This window comes from Mercenaria mercenaria, chromosome 10, assembly GCF_021730395.1.
Source record: "Mercenaria mercenaria strain notata chromosome 10, MADL_Memer_1, whole genome shotgun sequence".
NCBI classification, from domain to species: Eukaryota; Metazoa; Mollusca; class Bivalvia; order Venerida; family Veneridae; genus Mercenaria; species Mercenaria mercenaria.
The window spans coordinates 73380846-73402860 of record NC_069370.1 but is presented as its reverse complement, the minus strand read 5'-3'; the positions used below and the strand labels follow the sequence as shown (position 1 = coordinate 73402860).

Sequence of the window (22015 nt, the reverse complement as noted above, 5' to 3'; positions counted from 1 at the left end):
GCCTAAAAAAAGAAAAAATAAGTTTCAAAGCCATATATGCCTTTAACTGATTATTAAGTCCTTGCACAAAACTTTAACAGAATTTTCTAAGTCCACAAAGGGCATAATTTGGCCAAAATGCATGTCCGAGCTATGGGGCTCTTGATGCTATCACCTAGACACTATGTGCAGTTTCAATTAAATCTTGCATTAGTTTTGGACAAAGTAACTTGCATGTAAAACTTAACCAGGATTTTCTAAGTCCCAAAAGGGGCAAATTTGGCCAGAATACATGTCCAGATTATATAGACTTGGACCGGTGATAAGGTCTGAAAACGATTAACCGAGTACTCGGATCATCTACGAATTCTACCAAAGTTCGCGTACAGAAATTCAACACTGTCCAGATCGTTGGATCGGACAATGATTCTTCATACATGCAATAACAGTGCTTTAGGGTATAGCGGATGCTAAACAAAAATTTCCTGCCTTACCAATCCAAAGAAATGACAATAATAAGTTTTTTTTTTAGGTATTCAGACAGAAACACATCAATTCTTCTTAAAACAGTCAGCTAATCAAGAAATTCAATGTGTTTTTTCTCTCCACGCCATTGTTTTACATATGAGTCCTGATTTAGGGTGACAGGATACTTTGGTCATTTTTACATTATTACTTTAAAAAACCAAATCTTAACAAACTTTTCCAAGACTTCCGTACTACTAAATCAGAATTAATAATGTAATTCACTTTTCAAAAACATTCAGCTTTTTAGCATTCTATCAAATACTTTTCATTCAACTGACGTTTTTACATAAGCACTGATTTAGTCCAAATAGGGTATAGCTTTATTTTACATTTGATGACATGAAAATAACTACAACGAGCAAATATTTTAAAATGATGTCAGAATGTCATTTGCATGCCAGTAAAAGAATGATATGAAAATTTATACAATAATTCAAGACTAAATATAAAATTTATCAACCTATCCTCTATACCCTGAAGCACTGTATGTAAAATTCTATCAATAAAACTAAATGAAAAAAATAACACTCAACAGTATGATAATTAATAAAAAGAAGAGTTAATTAGGCCTATGGGCCGAGTGGATTTTGTGGCGAGATTATCTGATTATCATTAGGCCTTAAGGTCAACGTACTTAATGAGTGAAGATGCCGTCAGGCTGCGTCGTTAGATTCTTGTTGTTCCGTTTCCAGTTTCAGTTTAGCAAACAGAAACCGGAAGCGGAAGACGGTCAAGAAGGCGGAAGTGACCTACATCACATGATCGATCATCAGACAGATCAATCAAGATGGTAAATACAATTTTCTTAATTCCCTATTGATATTACCATGTTTTTAATCGTCGAGAATGGTCCAGATATCATGCGCTTACTTAGGAAAGATTTCCTGCATTTGGTTGTCGTTATTTACAAGCTTAATAAGTTAAAACATACACCGATCCCAGCGAAGAAGCAGAATTTTAATGGGTGGGGTATCGTATCGCTGATGTTCAAATGACAGCTTTAATAAATAATCAACAGTTCTTTTTTATAGAGATACAATTGCTTATGAAGATATAAATATAGTAACATGCATTAAATATCATTATTTGCTATTGTCACATCACAGTTTTAGCTTTTCATTGAAAGTTTCAATGTTTGTTGGATTTTTGAACAGTGTCAGTGAATGGACAGTTCTGACTTATGTTACCTGAATATCTCTTAGTCAGACTGTAAATATGGAAACATGGATGGTACAGACTGTATTCAATAATTTGATATTTTCATGGAACTTTGTTTAATCTAATCAGATTTCATTTGTACTGTATAAATGACAGAGCCCACTGTTCTAATTTCTAAATCGTTTGTCCAGAGGTCAAGTTAAAAGTTGTAATCTACATCTAACATCTACATAATACTTCCAACAATCATTACCGGATGATGACAGGAGAGGCGCTTGTCCGGGGCATTGTTAAAAATGATACAAATCATTAGGTGCAAAGAATAAAAAATTACTACAGGAGCTAAGTTAAAAACATAGTGAAGGAAGTTACTGCAGATGTACAGTGTCCAGCCGCTCAGGCAAATATTTGAGGCTGGGGCTGGACTGTACATAGTGGGGAAGGCCATTCCATAGTCTGATAGTATGTGGGAATAAGGAATTCATGTGTATTGAGTAAACGGGACTGGGTGGAATTAGTTGTTAAGGTTTCTGGACGAGTTAGATGTTATGGTCGACGCTATGACATTGATTTGTTCGGATTTTGTAAAATTAGAAGAAGAGAAATTGTATGCGCCCTTGTTCTAAGGTTTTGCCAGTTTAGGGAGTTAATCAACGGGGTTACAACTGCCGTTGTATAGTTATAGTCGTTAAAGGGTAAACCGAGCAGCTGATCTTTGCACTTTTTCTCGACTTTGTATGAGAGGACTTTTGCCAGGGGTGCCAGATGGAATGAGCAATACGTCGAGTTGTGGACGAACATAGGTGTTATAGCTTTCTCTTTGACCTTTTTGTATGTGTCTGAACAATTGCTTTTGATGAATTAAGAGAGTTTGGTTTGCATTCAGAGGAAATATATTATATGTTTCAGACCAGTTTAAGTCTTTAGTTAGTTAACACCTAAGTATTTAGCTGTTAGCTGTAGATTCAGAATCCTTGTCATCAGGTGAAAGGAAACATGACAGGGTTTCGTTGGCGAGTAATTCTCAGAGCACCTCACACTTGTCAGGATTGAATTCATGACCATTCCCGTTCCCACTTTTCACAGGCATACAAATCTTTTGTAGTGTTTGGGCGTCCGAGATGAGGACATGACTGTAAGGTATACTATGGATTCATCTGCAAACAGTCTTGCCATACTTCAATAGAATCCTGATCTGGTAGGTCATCTAGAAATGTAAGCCAGAAAGAGACAGGGCCCTAGGACGGATCCCTGTAATTTTAGTGTTGCTTGCTGTATTTGGTTCTGTAGTCTTTTTTATTCCCCCCGAAGACGGGCATATTAAGATCGCACTGTCCGTCCATGTGTCTGTGTAAATTCTCTTCCGTGATATACTTCTGCCATCCATAAAGGGATTTTGAAATAACTTGGCAAAAATGTTCACCATAATGAGATGATGTGTCATGCGCAAGACTCAGAGCCAGACCCCTAGCTCCAAGGTCAAGGTAACATCTAGAGGTCAAAGATTAACGGTCTGTTTCGTGTCCAGTCCATAACTCTTCCATTCATCAAGGGATTTTGAATTTTGAAATAACTTGGCATAAATGTTCCCATAATAAGACATTGTGGCATGCACAAGACCCAGACCCCTAGCTCCAAGGTAAAGGTCACACTTAGAAGTCAAAAATTAACATGACCTGTTTCTTGTCTGGTCCATAACTCTGCAATTTATCAAGGGATTTGAAAATAATTTGACATAACTGTTAACCATATTAAGACTCTCATGTCTTGTGAGAGATTCATATCTGTTTTATTTTGATAGATCTTTGGTACTAAGCAGTAGGAGCTATCTTTATACATTTGATCAAAGAGCTATAAAAATAAATAGATCGGCAACTTGAAAGGCATATAGAGCAAATCTCGCAAACATCCCGTGATAACGGAATGAGATCTCGTTTACCGAAATGGCGCTTTCTCCAACGCGCCAATTTGCATAGCGAAAGCATTATTCCTATTCTCGTTAAAATAATTATCACCAATATACCACGGCTTTTTTTTTTTGAATGGCACGAAACGTGTATACTTTGTGTCTTTAAGACTATTTTACATAAACTAAAGTGGGTTTTAGAAGCTAACATGTAATTTTAAAAAAAAATGTAGTTTTAAAGGTACAAATTGTAACTCCATTTCGCGGATTTTTGGTTTTTACTACGATCACGCCGACTCAAGCCGCAGAAACGAGATCACACGAAAGACAGACAGCCAGTTGCCATTCTGTGTATTTTATACTTCTTTGATTTGATATTGCAGCTATTCAGTGTGCTTGATATTTTAGGCTGGAGGTATGGAAAGAACACGTGCACTCCCTAAGATTAGGGATGCCGAGAAGGAATCAATGTTTGGTTATGTGTATGCTGTATCTGGACCTGGTAAGAACCCAAGCTTTAATTATTTTTTCATGTTATGAATTGAACTAAAGCAGTATTTTGTGTCAAAGAAAATGGAAGACAGAAGTGTCTGTCTTTATGCAAAATTAAAAGTGGATATGTGATTATTGACAGTGGAATGCTTGCACTTATGGCTGTCAAACTTTATAGGATTATGGCCTGTTGTTTTTGGGGTCAGGTGACATCAAATGTCAAGGTCACAGGGACTGCATAATTTTCTTGTCAATATATTAAGTAGAGAACACCTGAGTCTACATTTGTTTTAAAAACTTCATTTCCTGTGGAAGGCAGATGACTCCTATTTTCAGGTTCATTAGAAGAAAGATTTATCACTGTGACACACTGCAGTAACTGAAAATAGTTTCAGATCAATATTTACGGAATGCTTGTACCTACAACAGTCAAATTTGATAGGGTGATTGCCCATGGTAAGATGGTGACATACCTCTCTTGTTTCTTGATTAGAAAGGATGGGTTACACTGCCATATTCTACTCGAGTCTAACTGGGGAATGCTATGGCATAAGACTGTCAGACTTGTTAGAATTATTGCCTGTGGTCTGACAGTCAATGACCCTACGTAAAAGTCAATGGCATAATGACTTTTAGACCAAAAAAGGTTCATTTCCATATCAATTATACATTTTATTTGACAGTGGTAACTGCACAGAATATGTCTGGTTCAGCTATGTACGAGCTGGTGCGTGTCGGACATACAGAACTGGTAGGAGAGATTATTCGACTGGAGGGAGACATGGCGACCATCCAGGTGTATGAAGATACTTGTATCCTTTCATCAAACAGCTACCATATATTTCTTGTTGCAAAAACTATACTTTATAATTATATACTTTTTTAGCTCACCAGAGCCAAAGGCTCGAGGGTGAGCTATTGTGATCGTTCACCGTCCGGTCGACCGTATGTCCCGTCGTAAACTTTTACTTAAACAACATCTCCTCATAAACAGCTAGACCAATTTCATCCAAACTTCACAGGAATGTTCGCTTGGTGAAGCTCTACAAAAATTGTTCAAAGAATTGAATTCCCCATGCCAACTGGTTGCCATGGCAACCAAAAAAAAACATTAAAAATCTTCTTTTTCACAAAAAACTCAGAAGCTCGTCGATCTTAGATATTTGGTGGTGAAGGCATCCCTAGTGGACCCTAAACCAAATTGTGTTCAAAACATGACCGGGGTAAAAATTGGACCCGGCCCCAGGGGTCATATGATTTTAACATAGGAAATCTATACAAATCGTCTTATCAAAACCAGGAAGCCCTAGAGGCTTAGATATTTGACATGTAGCATTGCCTATCGGACTTCTACTAAAGTTGTTCAAATCATGACCCCGGGGGACAAAATTGACCCCGCCCCAGGGGTCACTTGATTTTAACATAGAATCTATAGAAAATCATCAAAAAAATTTAAAAACAAAACAGAATTGACCCGCCCCAGTGGTCATTTGATTTTAACATAGAAAAATCTTCAAATGTTCTAAAAATAAACCAGAAGGCCAAGAGCTTAGATATTTAACATTGCATTGCCTAGTGGACCTCTACAAAATTTGTTCAAATCATGACCCCCCGGGGTCAAAATTGACCCCGCCCCAGGTTACTTGAATTGTACAAAGGGAAATCTTCATAAATTTGCTAACAAAAAACCAAGGCCTAGATCTGAGATATTTGAATATGTAACAATTGCCTAGTAGACTTCTACAAACTTTGTTCAAATCATGACCCCCGGGTAAAATTGGCCCGCCCCAGGGGTTACTTGATTGTACAGTACCTCGGAATCTCCAAAAAATTTCTAAAAATCAACATTTCAACATTTGAAAGATTTAGCTCATTATTACTCAGGTGAGCGATCCAGGGTCATCAGACCCTCTTTGTTTAGTATATACTATAATTCATAAAATTTGTGCACAGTGATATTTTCTAAAGAGTGCAATAATATGGGTGCAAATATTAGAGGCATTTGGAAGGGTTCTAGATAGTGAACCAAAAGATATCTTGACTAAGTCTTAAAGATTGTTACAATGATTTATGAATGATGATACATTGTATTTCTTCAGTTTTTAGCTCACCTGTCACAAAGTGACAAGGTGAGCTTTTGTGATTGCGCGAAGAGTCTGTCTGGTCCGTGAAACTTATGCTTTGTGACCACTCTAGAGGTCACATGTATTCCATGGATCTTTATGAAAGTTGGTCAGAATGTTTCATCTTGATGATATCTAGGTCAAGTTCGTAACTGGGTCAACTGCGATCAAAAACTAGGTCCGTAAGATCTAAAAATAGAAAAACCTTGTGACTCTCTAGAGGCCATACAATTTCAAGGGATCTTGATGATATCTAGATCAAGTTCGAAACTGGGTCAACTGCGGTCAAAAACTAGGGGTCAGTCGGTATTAAAAATAGAAAACCTTGTGACCTCTCTAGAGGCCATAAATTTTCAATTGGATCTTCATGAAAATTGGTCAAATGTTCACCTTGATGATTATCTAGGTCAGGTTCGAAACCGGTCCATGCCATCAAAAACTAGGTCCAGTAGGTCAAATTATAAAAAAAATAAAAAACCTTGTGAGACGCGTCTCTAGAGGCCCATAATTATCATGGAACGTATGAAGTTGGTCAGAATGTTCATTTTGATGATATCTAGGTCAAGTTCGAAACTGGGTCACATGAGCTCAAAAAATAGGTCACTATGTCAAATAATAGAATAAACGACGTCATACTCAGTTCAAAACTTGATCATGTGGGGACAGGTGAGCGATTCAAGACCATCATGGTCCTCTTGTATATTTGAATTAACAAACTATAAATTCTCATTAGTTCTTGTATGAAACCGTTATGGTCGAAAACATAATGTCGTTAACATATCTTTCTTTAGTAAATGGTACCAGTTTGGCTTGTCAGTATCAAAGAAATACATGTATGTTGATATATTAAAGTTAAACATTAATCGAAAATATAACAAATTGGGAATTATGTGTACCTACACTGACTTGGGAAAGCCCAGTTCCGGATTAAGACTATTCTTTTGATATAGCACTTATACATTTACATTGTAAAAATACTCGTGAAACATGTGTCTGCCATTAAGATAATCCAGAATCTGTACAACTCCTTGACTCACAGATCAGCTGGTGTCACTGTTGGGGATCCTGTATTGAGGACTGGAAAACCTCTCTCTGTTGAATTAGGACCTGGTATTATGGGCAGTATCTTTGATGGTAAGTGTTTTGTAACAAAAAGTAAAAGTCTGCAAAATCACATGTACATTGATACAGAGTCAAAATAAATCTTTTTATTTGAAACTAAAATCATTTTAAAGCTAATTTTTCAAAGATAAAGTAACAGTTTTCTTTGTTTTCATACACTTGCTGTTTAAAATTAAAACAGTTATTTTAAAAAGGGAAAATGCTGTTTTACATGAAAATGATAATCTTATATATAAGAATTATTGTTTTACATAAAAATAATTATCTTGTAGAGAGAAAACATTGTTTACAACTTTACATAAAAGTAACTTATTGTGTATAGAAGAAATGGTGCTTTATATGAGAATAATGATCATGCGTAGAGGAAAGACTTTTTTGCATGAAAGTTGATATAAAGAAAAGTACTGAGAGTAACATTTATATCGAGAGGAAATATATACTCACTGCTTTACATGATAATTGTTGTGTAATATACTGTGAAATCATTAATATTCGTGGGGGACTACTTTTCGTGAGACAATCCACAAAAATAAATCCCAGTGAGGAAGTAAACTACCCATTCATGTTATCTATCAGTACCCGTTATTAAAATTCATGAATTCATATCCCAGAAACAGCTGTTTTTTGGCAAAAACTTTGTAATTTCTTGCCCACAAAATTAGATGGTTTCACAACAGAAGAAAAACATAAAATTGATTTGATGTGAGTTATAAAGGGAAGTACAGTTTTACATAAAAAGAGTTATTGTGTATATAGAGGAAAATATCAATGGCTAAATCTGTTTTGAAGGTATTCAGAGACCACTAGAGGATATTTGCTCACTGACACAGAGCATTTACATTCCTCGAGGAATAAACACACCCGCTTTAGATAGGTCTAAACAATGGGAGTTTGAATCTTTTGGAAGTATAAGGGTATAATAACATGTAGCTAAATGGTGTATCTTTAATGTGAGATAATTCTGTTTTGTTGAAAGTTGAAACTTCATTAGGTTGGAATGCATTTCTTGCTTCTGATTTCTTTGATACTGTATGTATCTTATCATATAGCTCTAGAAACAGCTTGATATCAAAAAAATAGTATGTGCAAGTTGTTAACCTGTTTGTGTTTGGGGTGTTGTAATAATGTTTACAGTTCTTTGAAGGTGCAGACCTTAAACATAAGATAACCTCTGATAACTTGGGGGGGGGGGGGGGGGGGGGGGGGGGGGTTCTGTATGATAGTGAAATGTGAGTGGTGTGTTGTGTGGGGGTGGGTATTTAGTGATTAAATAGTGGAAGGGTCTTTTTGTTCAGGCTTAAGAATATTCCACAATTCTGTTGAAAGCAGGGTTTAGAAGTAACTGATCTTCTGAAAGTTTTGGCACTTTCTACATGTAAATGTTACAACATCACACTGCGGAAAATGGTTCCGTATACAGGAGTGTACGCATACTAAATACTCCTAAAATACGGGCATAAACGGAAACATTTTCCCGTATATGGAACATTTCATATACGGAATCCGCTTATTATTTAATAGGGACATTCATGTTTTTCTCACTATGGATCCGTTTCATTCATTACTTAGCATAAATACTTTTCAACAGTTTAGTCAAATTTTCAAAGTTAGGATTGTCAAGTCCAAAAAGTATGTTTAAGAAGGCGTAGGTTTTGATCAATACTTTCGGAAAGATTACTTTTTATATGATATTCGTAATTAGACAAATACGGGACAGTAGACTCCCATATATGCACATATATTTCGCAGTGTCATGTAACCCATCTTTTGTTGATAAAACAGGAATAACAAGATTACCTTGGGGCTGGGGAAGTAAGATAAGGGCATAGACCCAATTTTGACATCCATGCTTGTAAAGCTTAGTTTGTTAGACCATTTTTTTATGCCACCCCTTCGAAGAAGGAGGGGTATATTGTTCCTGTCGTCGGTTGTATGTAGACCAATCCGTTACTGGATGATAACTCAAGAAAACGCTTTGGCTTAGGAATCAAGGGTTGATAGGGTGGTTGGTGCATAACCAGCAGATGACCCATTGATTTTGAGATCAGTAGGTCAAAGGTCACGTCAAGTGACCCAGAAAACAGTTAAAAAACGGTTTTCCGGATGATAACTCAAGAATGCTTTTGGCCTAGGATCATGAAAGTTGCTAGGCTGGTATGGTCCCTGACCAGCTAGATGACCCCTAATGATTTGATGTCAGTAGCCAAAGGTCAAGGAAACGGGACCTGGAACAGTAAAAAAACCTTTCTAGACTATAAATTAGACCGCGAGGCCTAGGAACACGGAACTTTATAGGTTATTGATCATGACCATAGATGACCCTTAGTGATTTTGAGGTCAAGAGGACAAAGGTCAAGTCACAGTAACCTGAACAGTTAAAAAGTGTCCGACGATAACTTGGAGAACCCCGTGGGCCTAGGAAACACGAAACTTAAAAGGGAGTTTCACTGACCAGCATATGATCCCCTTTTGAGATTTTGAGGTCAGTAGTCAAAGAACAGTAAGAATGTTTGTGCACAGTGACCAATAATTGTTCTGTTCCTTGTGCAATAACTGAATGCATCAAGGGGGGCATTTCGTGTTCTACGAGTTCTTGTTAGAATACAACATTGCTATTGGTCAGTTTCAAGATTGAGCTTAACCAAATCAAATGCTTGTGGATGGAATATTGTTTCCGAAGAGGTTACTGTGATGAACAAGAGGAAGGATCCAGATTATGAAATCTGGGGCCCTTATATCAAAGTTAAAGTCCTGAAAAAGTTTTGAAGTCTGAAAGCTTGGCTTTAAAGCACCCCTGAATTTTCTTTTTGCTCTGGCACAAAGAATGTGAATATTCATGTGGTAGCTAACAACAGCTCTCCTGAATTGGCAAGTATAGATGTGCTATAAATAAAGTTGTGACAAGTTGAATGTTTGAGACTTTAAAACATTGATGAATATGGGCCTTAGGGCTACAGTTCCAGTCTAGCTCTTTAAACCTAGAACACTTCCAAGGGGCTACTGTAAATGAATAAGATTTAGTAAAACATTATTCAAACAGGAAATGAAGTTCATTTTTAGCTATAATTGTAGTGAACACGTTTTTTAAAAAAACAAATACAGTTATATGTGCTTAGGTATCCAGCGTCCCCTAGAAGATATCTGCAATTTGACGGAAAGTATTTACATCCCAAAAGGCATAAACACGCCCGCTCTTGATAGATCAAAAAAGTGGGAGTTTGAGCCTTTTGGAAATATACGGGTAAGAATTGGTTCAGTGTATAACTAAGATACAGAAACAGATTTCCTTTTTCATCCACATCCTATATTATATAGGGCTACTCTACTTATCTTATGTGTACTTTGTGTGAATAAATGTAAGCTATGTGTTTTGTTATGTTATTGTTACTTTACTCTTTAATTATGCATGCTATTCCTGTTATTCATAGATGTTGTATTAGTTCTCAGATATATTTATAAAATATCACAGAAAGACCTTGATATTAATAAATTCTTTCAATGTGTGTTGAATGAAATTGTTATGAACAAATTTAAACAATAGTTGGAAGTATCTTTGATTAGAATGTTGTGTCATAATTATATTAATATATAATGTTAACTTAAACAGAATGTTAATTGAATGACATATAAGACTTAGTAACATAGTATTTTGAATCGTTGAAAAGTAGCATCTATTTAAAGATAATTCAACTGTTTATTTAAAATGAAACTTTGTCTCTCAAATACTGAAGCAAACTTACAGATGCTAACATTTGATTTGCAGGTAGGAAGTCATGTGACAGGCGGGGATATTTATGGAGTCGTGTATGAGAACATTCTGGTCAAACATAAGTTGATGGTGCCACCAAAAGCTCGTGGTACAGTGACCTATATAGCAGATCCTGGCACTTACGATATTAATGTAAGTCACACATACTATACACGATATTAATGTAAGTCACACATACTATACGTGTTTTTGTTTCATAATTGGGTATTGATATATTCTGGTTTCAAGTGATCATTTTCAAAGATCTTTTGACATTATGCATAACTTATAAATGGAACTGAGTCCTTTTGTGAATCTTTCGTACTTTGATGAGAAAATATGTACATTGCACTTAAAAATTAAAACTTGTGATTGCAGGATGTGATACTGGAGACAGAATTTTATGGTCAGAAATCGAAGTTTACTATGTTACAAGTATGGCCTGTACGTGAGATGAGACCAACAGCTGATAAATTAGCAGGAAACCATCCACTGCTCACTGGACAGAGAGTGCTTGATGCCCTCTTCCCGTATGTATTTTAACCGGCAAAAGTGTTGATAAATGTCCTGTTTTCCTGTTAATTTATACATCCTTTCCTTTGAAAATTTCTATACAGCTTTTCAGCAGCATGCATAAAATCCTGATAAGAGTCAGGAGCACTTAGTTTTATCCAGTTGTGGCATACCATAATCATTTGCATTTCCTGACACTTATTTCAATTTCATATTAAGAAATTGTTGTTCTTACAGAGTTCTAAAAGCTTACTTTTGTCTGTTGGCTGTGTTTTAAGTACTAAGGAACATACCAGTGAATATAACACAAGCACAAAAGACATGTACTGCAGCGATAGAATTGAACTTTCTATTTTCAGGTGTGTACAAGGAGGTACCACTGCTATTCCAGGAGCTTTTGGTTGTGGTAAAACTGTGATCTCCCAGTCCCTGTCCAAATATTCTAACAGTGACGTTATTATCTATGTCGGTTGCGGAGAAAGAGGAAATGAAATGTCTGAAGTATTGAGAGATTTTCCAGAGGTAACTGATTATATAGCAACTGCTACTCATTCAGAAAGTCTCTGTGATAAGAGGAACATTAGGAGGTAGCTGGAGTGGCTGATTGATCAGCTAAAACTACCTCAAAAATGTATCTCCTTATAAGGCATTATTACTGGTTTTTGCCAGAAAATTAACTCAGTAACACCACGATTTGACTTTAAAATGAAAATTTATACCCTAAAATATTGTATTTTCCTATAAATGGACATAATCATTTTACAAAGAAATTCAAGATAAAACAAAAGATTTTATGTGCCACCTTTAAATGAATAGAGAATAGAATAGAATTTTTATGAATCTTATATTGATAAAATTTATTTAACAGCTAACTATGGAAGTAGAAGGTAAACCAGAGAGTATTATGAAGAGAACAGCCCTTGTAGCAAACACATCTAACATGCCTGTAGCTGCCAGAGAAGCCTCTATCTACACGGGTACAGTATTTCAACTGTGATAAATCTAAACTTGAGTTTCTGTTATGGTTATTTATGTAGAGAAAACGCTAAATTTCCAGTCTAGAGGTTGATATGTCTTTAATGACAGGTTTATTGGTCATCACAACAATTTAACTTGAGACAAAGGGTGTAATGTCATTCCATCTCGTACTTTATTTCTTGAAAAGTTGTCACCTGAACTCTTTGTACAGGTTAGAAATTCGGATACAATTTATTCCGGTATATTACTGAGATACTGTTCAACAAACTGCATTGAAACAAAGGAAATGATAAAAATAGAGGATGTTAATCTAAAACATGCTTTATGTATGTAAATTGCTTTAAGCTGAAATGTCCTAAATATCCATAATGTGACATTTACTTACTGAAGAGCATTGTAAACTCCACAGTTAATGACACATGATATTCATATGTGCAATGAAATCTCTGATAAGATATCTACTAAAGTAAAGTGACTCATCTTGACAAGAGAAGTCAAAATGTTTTATATGTTTTCTTTTATTCTTTGTTTTAGGTATTACACTGTCCGAGTATTTCCGTGACATGGGTTACAATGTTTCCATGATGGCTGATTCTACATCAAGATGGGCTGAAGCCTTGAGAGAAATCTCCGGACGTCTTGCTGAAATGCCTGCTGATTCTGGTTACCCAGCTTACCTTGGTGCTAGATTAGCCTCCTTCTACGAGAGAGCTGGAAGAGTGAAATGTCTCGGCAACCCAGCTCGTGAAGGCTCTGTCAGTATTGTAGGAGCGTAAGTGTCACATTACTGAATGCATTGATGGACATGAGAATTTTCAAAAATGGCAAAAAATCAGTAGTTGTTTTGAAGAAATTAAATGTATTTTAGACATTACTTCAGTTTTGTTGGCATAAAATACTGTCATCTTGGCTAAAATGGCTGTTTCATTTGGTCTTGTATACATAGATTTTAAATGTTTTAAATTTAGAAAATTAGGAATTATCTTTGTTCATTGGGATTTAATTTTGTGGGTCAACACAACAACAAAATCAACTAAAATTAGTTGATTTCACAGTATCTATAGAGTCCTTCAGGTTAGAAAAACAATGACTATTTAAAAATTGTGGGTTGGATTCTTAAATAAGTCGTCAATGCCATAACAATTTTACAGAGAAAAATTGTCCTCCACTGATGATTCAGTCCTATACCATGACATGTGGATAGGTTATCGCTTGCATAAAGAGAACAAGTGAGAATTGGTACTCAATCCATGAATGTTTGTTTGTTTGGTTTTGGTTAGCATTGTATTTCAACAGTATTTAAGTTATGTAACACTGATCAGTTTACCCGACTGGTATTCCTTAATTCTCTACCAGCTAGTACTGACTTGTTAGCCATAAGTTACTAATTGTGTGCATAAGCTAGAGATGGAGTACATAGACTTAAGAACACCTGTTGTCGAATCATCAAAGAGAAAATACGCCACACCTCGAGATCAAAGTTGCTTCTTCTTATTCAAATTCTAGTGTTAGCCTGCTAAGCAAATTGACCAGACTGAATCCAAGAATGCTGGTTGTTAATTGACTTCCATCAATCAACATGCCTTTGAAAATAGGAATTAAACAACCCTCCCTCTTTCCCCACCCCCCCCCCCCCCCAAAAAAAAAGAGAGACTGTTATTGGTTGTTACAGTTACAGTATTTATTGTTATATTTCAGTGTATCACCACCAGGTGGAGATTTCTCAGATCCTGTGACAGCTGCCACTTTGGGTATCGTACAGGTGTTTTGGGGTCTCGACAAAAAATTGGCTCAGAGAAAACATTTCCCATCCATCAACTGGCTGATCAGTTACAGTAATTATATGAGAGCACTTGATGAATTCTATGACAAAAACTTCAGCGAATTTGTGCCACTTAGAACAAAGGTAATTTGCTTTGGGTTGTAACTTTCATTGTGATATTACCAACTGAGGCAGTGTTCTATTTACTTGAGCTGATTATGCAGGCAAAAAAGGTTGAAACTTGAAAATTTAAACTGCTTGTATGCAAACAAAGCCTTTGCTAGCCAGGGGTGTCCATGGCTGGATGGTTAAGATCTCCATTTTTGAAACATTTGTCCCTCACCTCAGTTGGTTCTAGCTGTACTTAAGCATGTAAAAACGTCATTCAGCTGTTTTGCGGCTGGTTTATGGTTCTACCCAAGCGCATGCCAATGCCTGAAATAGTTCTTATAGGGACATCTTCATACCCCATTAACAGCTGGATAGTCACCATAATTATGACCTGCATTATATCAATGTGTCTTAAAACCTAGTATCAAAACATTTGATAGGAAATTTATGCTTAATCCATTATCTTAAGTTTTCAGTTTATTTCAGTGTCACAAGAATCACATTACAAGTTTTTTCCAAAATAGATATGACAATAAAATAGAGGAAACGTACTTGCAAGTATGATCAGAATGTCAACATTTTTTTTTTCAGACTCGTGAAATCTTACAGGAAGAGGAGGATCTGTCAGAAATTGTACAGCTTGTCGGCAAGGTAAATACCACTTTTGTATTACCCGCTAGGGTTAGTTCACTTTGAAAAGACCATTAGAACACCTGTCTTGAGGTTGGGAGAACAGGAGTCTGAACGCTATCAATAAGACTCCAGAAGTCATATCTTTCAAAAAATTATACGCCCTATATATAAAATTTTATTTATAATGGGTATCAGGAATTTTTAGCTCACCAGAGCACGAAGTGCTCAAGGTGAGCTATTGTGACTAGTCATTGTCCAGCGTGCATCATGTGTTGTCCGACGTGCGTTTTCCGTCAACATTTGCCTTGTGAACACTCTAGAGGCTACATTTGTGACCCAATCTTTATGAAACTTGGTCAGAATGTTAGTCTTGATGATTTCTAGGTCAAGTTTGAGTCTGGGTCATGTGGGTTCAAAATCTAGGTCACCCGGTCAAATAAAAGGAAAAGCTTGTGAACACTTAAGAGGCCACAGTTGTGACTCAATCTTTATGAAACTGGGTCAGAATGTTTGTCTTGATGAAACTGGGTCATGTGGGGTCAAAAACTAGGTCACTAGGTTAGATCAAAGGAAAATCTTGTCAACAGTCTAGAGACCTCAATTTAAGTTTGAAACTCATTAGAATTAGTCAGAATGTTTGTCTTGATTATCTATAGGTCATTTTCTAATCTAGGTCATGTGGGGTCAAAAACTAGGTCACCTGCCATATCAAAGGAAAAGCTTGTGAACACTCTAGAGGCCACAGTTGTGACCCAATCTTTATGAAATTTGGTCAGAATGTTTGTCTTGATGATCTCTAGGCCAAGTTCGAAGCTGGGTCATGTAGGGCCAAAAACTAGGTCATTAGGCCAGATCAAAGGAAAAGCTTCTGAACACTCTAGAGGTCACAGTTGTGACCCAGTAGTTATGAAACTTTGCCAGAATGTTTGCCTTGATCTCTAGGTGAGTTTTGAAGCTGGGTCATGCGGGGTCAAAAAGTAGGTCAGTAGGCCAGATCAACTCTAGAGGCCACAGTTGAAACTCAATATTTATGAAACTTGGTCAGAATGATTGTCTTGATGATCTCTAGGTCAAGTTTTAATCTGGGTCATTTAGGGTCAAAAACTAGGTCACATGGTCAAATCAAGGGAAAAGTTTGTGAACACTCTAAAGGCAACAGTTGTGACTCAATCTTTATGAAACTTGGTCAGAATGTTTGTCTTGATGATCTCTAGGTTAAATTTGAAACTGGGTCATGTGGGGTCAAAAACTAGATCAGTAATCTAGATCAACTATGGTGAGCGATATAGGGCCATCATGGCCCTCTTTGTTTTAAAGATAGACTTCTGGAGTCTTATTGATAGAATTTCAGACTCCTGTGTTGGGAGTTACAATTCAAATGTTCTGCGAAACAGTTCAAGAGACAACAATTCTGATTTAAGTCTCATTCAGGAAAATTAAATTAACAAGACTGTAGTTCATGTAGTTGGATAACTAAATTACTGTTGTTAAATGACTTAGAATTCTTACTATGAATACTCCTATATAATGTGCGGTTGGGTTGGTTTTTTTACCCCTGGGACCACCCCAATATGGGATGTGTATTATTCACAGGTATAGACAATTTTCCAGCTTAATAACAAGTTTAATTACGATTTTCGCCATTTTGGTAAAGGGACACTACTCTCCACTCTAATTTTCTAGGCTAAAAGCTTCAATTGCCATTATGTTCTGTAATTAACTAAGATTAATTTTATATAAATTTTATAGTAATTTAAAGAAAGGTATGAACAAGCATTTCCAAGTATTATCTGAAAAAAATTGTATGCATCTTAAGGTTCATTTTCCCCCAGTTTATATACCGCCTCGATAGCCTAGTGGTAGAGCGTCCGCTTCGAGTGCGGGAGGTCGTGGGTTCGATCCCCGGCCGCGTCATACCAAAGATGTAAAAAATGGTACTAGCAGCTTCTTCGCTTGGTGCTCAGCATTAAGGGGATAGTGCTAGGACTGGTCAGCCCGGTGTCAGTATAATGTGACTGGGTGGGGTATCATGCCACGTGTCTACGGCGTGATATTCCAGTGAGGCAGCACTATAAAGTTGGGCATTGTGCTCACTGCTACAAGTAGACACCGTCGTTTATATGACTGAAAAATTGTTGAAAAAGATGTTAAACCCGAACACACACACACACCCCCAGTTTATAAGAGACAATTTCCCCCATTCAAACAGTACTGGTGGCATTCCAACGTGATAAGTTCTATTTTTAATGGCTAGTGTAAGCCCTGTTAAGTTAATAAATGCTTGTTATATAAATTATCTTGGAAAAAATATATTTTCTGCTTTATTCTTGGATAAAATTGCAAAATTAGATCGTATAACATTTAAATAAACATAGAAAAATGTTACCTACCAACTTAAGATGGCACCCTGCTCTTTTTTGGTGTAACACTTGTACATTTGATTTCCAGGGTTCTCTTGCAGAATCAGACAAGATTATTTTAGAAGTTGCCAAGCTGATCAAAGACGATTTCTTACAACAGAACGGGTACACACCATATGACAGGTACAGAAACCCAATGTTGAATAGACCTATATTTAATATCAACAGCATGCCTTCAGATTTACAGAAAATGTGGTCAAACCAAAATCGCAAAGCTGTGTTATTTATTATTGCTAGTATTAAAAAAATCTGAAACAAAGAAAACTTTACAGCCAATTTAAAATGTTTTAAAATATCTTAATGTATATTTGAAGTCAAAATAAGTTATTCTACTGATCTGTTGTGCAGTGTTTATCTTTATTAAGATTAATTATGTATTTTACAGCATTCTAATCACAAATGCATATGTATTTCAGATTTTGTCCGTTTTATAAGACCGTTGGAATGTTGAAAAATATGATATCATTTTATGATATGGCACGTCATGCAGTAGAAAGCACAGCGCAGAGCGAGAACAAAATTACATGGGCAATTATACGAGACCAAATGGGAGAGGTCCTGTACAAGCTTAGCAGTATGAAGTTCAAGGTAGAATAATTCTGTTATCTTACAAAGTTTAGATAAATCATGTAAAAAAATCAATAGGGAGAACCTTATACTATGAGTTAAAGGTCCAAGGTTTAGTTTTGGAGACCAGTCTTAAAATAATAAAATTGCCTTTTTAGTAATTTAGTAATCTGTTACAGATAAAAGCTTTATTTAATAAATATTTATATTTCACCAGGATCCAGTGAAGGATGGAGAAAAGAAAATACGGCAAGATTTTGATGAACTGTATGAAGAGATGCAGACAGGATTTAGAAATCTAGAAGATTAATCCTGATACAACAACAGAAATTAGTGTTCAATCATTCAATTAGGATCATTGTTCCAATTACCAGTGATCTGTGCTGTTAATCTGGATCTAATCATGGACAACTTTGTCTCAGAGTCAGATGTATATGGTGCAAAAAGAATATTGAAAAGCAAAAGATAAAAGATAATGTTAATTTTTAACCAGACATATTTTTAACATGAGGTAGTTTGAGAATTTTTTTTATCAAATCAGATATACAATTTCAGTTGGTGTTATTATATGGACAGGGTACTGTCTGTTAAGTATTTGAAAAGTACTTTATTTGTAATTGAGGCCAAAATATTGTATAATCTTATTGCATTGAAGATAGTTTAAACTGTATTGTATAGACAGGCCAATGTTTTTACATGGAATATGCTGAAGAATCCTGTCAGAAGCATTTAATAGAAATAAAAATGATATTGGTGTTTGTTTTAAGAAAAGAACCAGAAAATATTAGGAGTGATACGCTGTGATAGAACTGACTTGAGTATGTTTGTACACCTCGTATTTTGTCCATTTTAACAGTACCTTTATTCATTTCATGTGAGCCATAGAACATTGGAATATTGTTAAGTAATTTTCCATAGATTTGAAATCCCTGTATTTTTGTCATTTAATTAGGTGTCATACATTTGTTCATTTTTGAGAAGTAATATTTTGAAAGGAAACTCATTCCTTTGATTTTTTCCAGCTGTTGACAGATTTTTACGTCATTTTTTTATTCCATCAATTATAAGATGGTACCATGTTACTGTGGCTCGGCTCATATCATCACATTATGCACAAGAAGTCATGAACATTCCTGTGCTGCAGTATAGATGTTTTTACCTGGTAGTGCTAGCTCTTGTTGTTGTTGTTAGAATCTATTATGCCAGTTTATTTAATATTTGTTACTACTTTAGGACTTCTGTATATCATGATAAAAATGAAGTGTCGATTTAATTGCTACATTTCGTAGTATCCACCAAGTCAAAAACTACTGCATACTGACTTCATCTACTTTGAGAAGTCAGGGGAGCTACAAAGGGTCATCATAGGACTCTTGTTTTAAATCTTTCCATTCTAGTCAAAATGCAGCTTTATTCAGGTTTAAGGAATTGTATATCTAAAAGTTGTGTGGACCATTCATTGTTTTATCAAAAGGAAAAAGCTGTTTCATATTCTGTGCTAACCATTTTAGATGTCTTTTGAAAACAAATGTTGTATTAAGGTCATATGTTGAATGTTTTCTGTGATATATAAGCATTGCTGATCTATATTTACTGCCGTGTCAGTACAGGTGAGGTGTATGTTCCTGTATGAATGGCTTGACAGATACCTAGATGTGCTACATTGTTATAGAAATTTTGTCTTTAAGACTTATTTTTCATCAGAATTCTTCTTCTTTATGATATAGTCTCCAAACCTAGATAGTCGACAAGCACAGATCTCTCAAGGCATTTAGTTTAGTTTTGTTCAAGATCAAATTTAATCAAGAGAATTTACACATATACAATTGTATAACTTGTATGATTGATCACCCCAAATACACATACATGTACAGCGGTGAACTGATTGAAGAACCACAGTTATTAAGAGTTCTGATTCTTTGTAAATTGATATGTGAAACTGTTTTTTGTGGGTTTTTGGGCATTGTTTCAGTCCCATTGGACACAAGAATCAGGTCTTGCTTCAAATAACTGTCTTTTTGCACATTATAGGAATAAATGCAAAATTATGTAACTGCATTTTTTAATAATGAAATATAAGATCCAACTGAAAAAAAAAAGTAAATGTGTATAAAATTGTATAAAAGTATATTTATTGTGTTTAATAACATTGTAGAAGTTGTATAACTTGGTATTCACCATGACAACTGTGCATCTTGAAATTTTCTTTATGTTTTTTTAAAGCAGTTTGCCTCCAGGTACATGTTGTTTTTATTTGTGAAATGAGTGTGATTCATTGAGTTTTTGCATTTATTAATTTTTTAAAGAAAATCTTTTATATTGTTTGTATAAATTCTACAAAAAAGCTTTCTGTCACTTCAGTGTGTGGTCACAAATTGTCAAACAATTTAATGGTACTCTTCATCAAAAACATCTACTAAATAGATATCCATAGGTGAATTTTAATAGTTTATAGTGGTCTGTATTTTCTAACAACCTGGAAGCATATTGATTTAAAAATACATATTTTTATATATTAAAATGTGTTGTGTATACTAGTATATGCTGTGTTAATGAGTGGACAAGTTGATTAGGGTGTAATAAGGGAATTTTATCACAGGAAAAAACTACATGCAATAAAAATTTATGTGAAAGGGTACTTGTAAATGTATGAGTTATTGTTGATGTATTTATTCTTGATTTTAGTGTTTAAAAACAATCTTAGGATAATTACAGAGGACATTTTATTTAGTTATATGTATTCAGGTGAAGTATCTTTTGAATAGATTGTCGAGTTTCAAGTAAATTGAGTTTGTACATGTTTATGGCTTGTTTACTATGAAGGATTGAAAGCTGTTACTGTTTTATACCACTGTAAAAATTTTGTGCATTATTAGTCAGTTTATGCAAAGTGTAAAAGACGTGATGTCAGTTTGTTCACAAATTCTGTGTAGTGAAATCCAGACATGTGGAGAATATCATTGGACAACATTAACTTTTTAGATACATCCCAGGGCATTGAAAATATATATAATGTTTGTATGTCATATATTTACAGTTCAATAGCATTTTTTTTTCAATAAAGTAAATACAGTTTTGATTTTATGATGAATCAACCTGCAAAGATGAAGCATTTAACAGGTCATAACACTTATTTTAATGTGTCACATAATCCTATCGGACACAGTCTTTCACGAGATGTTGTCGAACACCAAGGGTGTTCAAAACCTTGCTGTGGTTGTAGAATTCTTCATGTGAGGAAGCCATCCAGGCAGCTTACAGAAGATGAGTGGTTCTACCCTATGCCTGAAAAATGCGATTACTTTACTACTTTAGAATATCATTCGATGTAAGCTTGCTTTTTTTTCAAAATACACATCTTTGAGTATTGAAATAAGTGTTACTTAAGACTTGGTATAATTATGTATCTTGTGGAGTAGTGTTCATTTCGCTGCTCTTGGGTGTATTTAGTTTACATGTTTATAGAGATCAGGCTGTTGTCACATTCCAGTTTTGTACTTAAAATCTGTACATGTGTATATAGATATGAAATGTGTATGTGTACAGAATAATATATACAAGATTAAAAAAAGTGTCAAACTATAAAGATTACTTTTGGTTTTGACCAATTATTATGCCCCACTAACTCCTGCCCCTCCCTTTAGAAGAAGTGTTTATTGATTTGCATTATTATCCCTACCCCACATACATAATGTTTGTCTTTGAATTGTCATAACGTCTTTCTAGTTTATGGATGTTGATTTCCCACATTGTATTTAAAGATGCTGCTGTAAGAAAATTTTGCTATAGGGAAAAATATTTGTTCGATTATAAAGCAATTAAGGCCTTCGAGTGGTTTAACGTCTGTTTTACCACGGTTCAGATGTGCAGGAATTGAATCATGAAAGTGTTTGCCCGAGTGGTTAAATATCTAGGCATCTGAACAAAGAGCCATAGTTAAGTAGACATTCTAAAATGTTTTGATCTGATTGCCAG

The 22015-nt window shown here is 35.3% G+C and overlaps 1 protein-coding gene across 2 annotated transcripts; it reads left to right on the top strand.

The window, feature by feature from the left end:
- Positions 1 to 1171: 1171 nt before the first annotated feature.
- Positions 1172 to 21626, top strand: LOC123561296 (V-type proton ATPase catalytic subunit A). 2 transcript variants are annotated; one of them, XM_045353565.2, is made up of 15 exons: positions 1172 to 1297; positions 3980 to 4073; positions 4747 to 4875; positions 7231 to 7320; positions 8098 to 8222; positions 11072 to 11209; positions 11435 to 11586; positions 11929 to 12091; positions 12438 to 12546; positions 13082 to 13319; positions 14246 to 14453; positions 15012 to 15071; positions 17502 to 17596; positions 17890 to 18061; positions 18258 to 21626. In XM_045353565.2, exons 1-15 carry the CDS (start codon positions 1295 to 1297, stop codon positions 18348 to 18350), a joined length of 1869 nt encoding a protein of 622 aa, XP_045209500.1. In that variant the 5' UTR covers positions 1172 to 1294; the 3' UTR covers positions 18351 to 21626. The 2 variants fall into 2 exon arrangements, with proteins under 2 accessions (XP_045209500.1, XP_045209499.1); XM_045353564.2 differs by lacking the exon at positions 8098 to 8222 and adding an exon at positions 10425 to 10549 and having other exon boundaries at positions 1173 to 1297.
- The last annotated feature ends 389 nt before the right edge of the window (positions 21627 to 22015 follow it).

Bases quoted from the DNA above. Each gene is read 5' to 3' on its own strand.
- LOC123561296 (XM_045353565.2), top strand. The intron at 4,074-4,746 runs GTAAGAACCCAA...TTTATTTGACAG, and splicing joins GTATGCTGTATCTGGACCTG to TGGTAACTGCACAGAATATG. The intron at 7,321-8,097 runs GTAAGTGTTTTG...TCTGTTTTGAAG, and splicing joins TATGGGCAGTATCTTTGATG to GTATTCAGAGACCACTAGAG.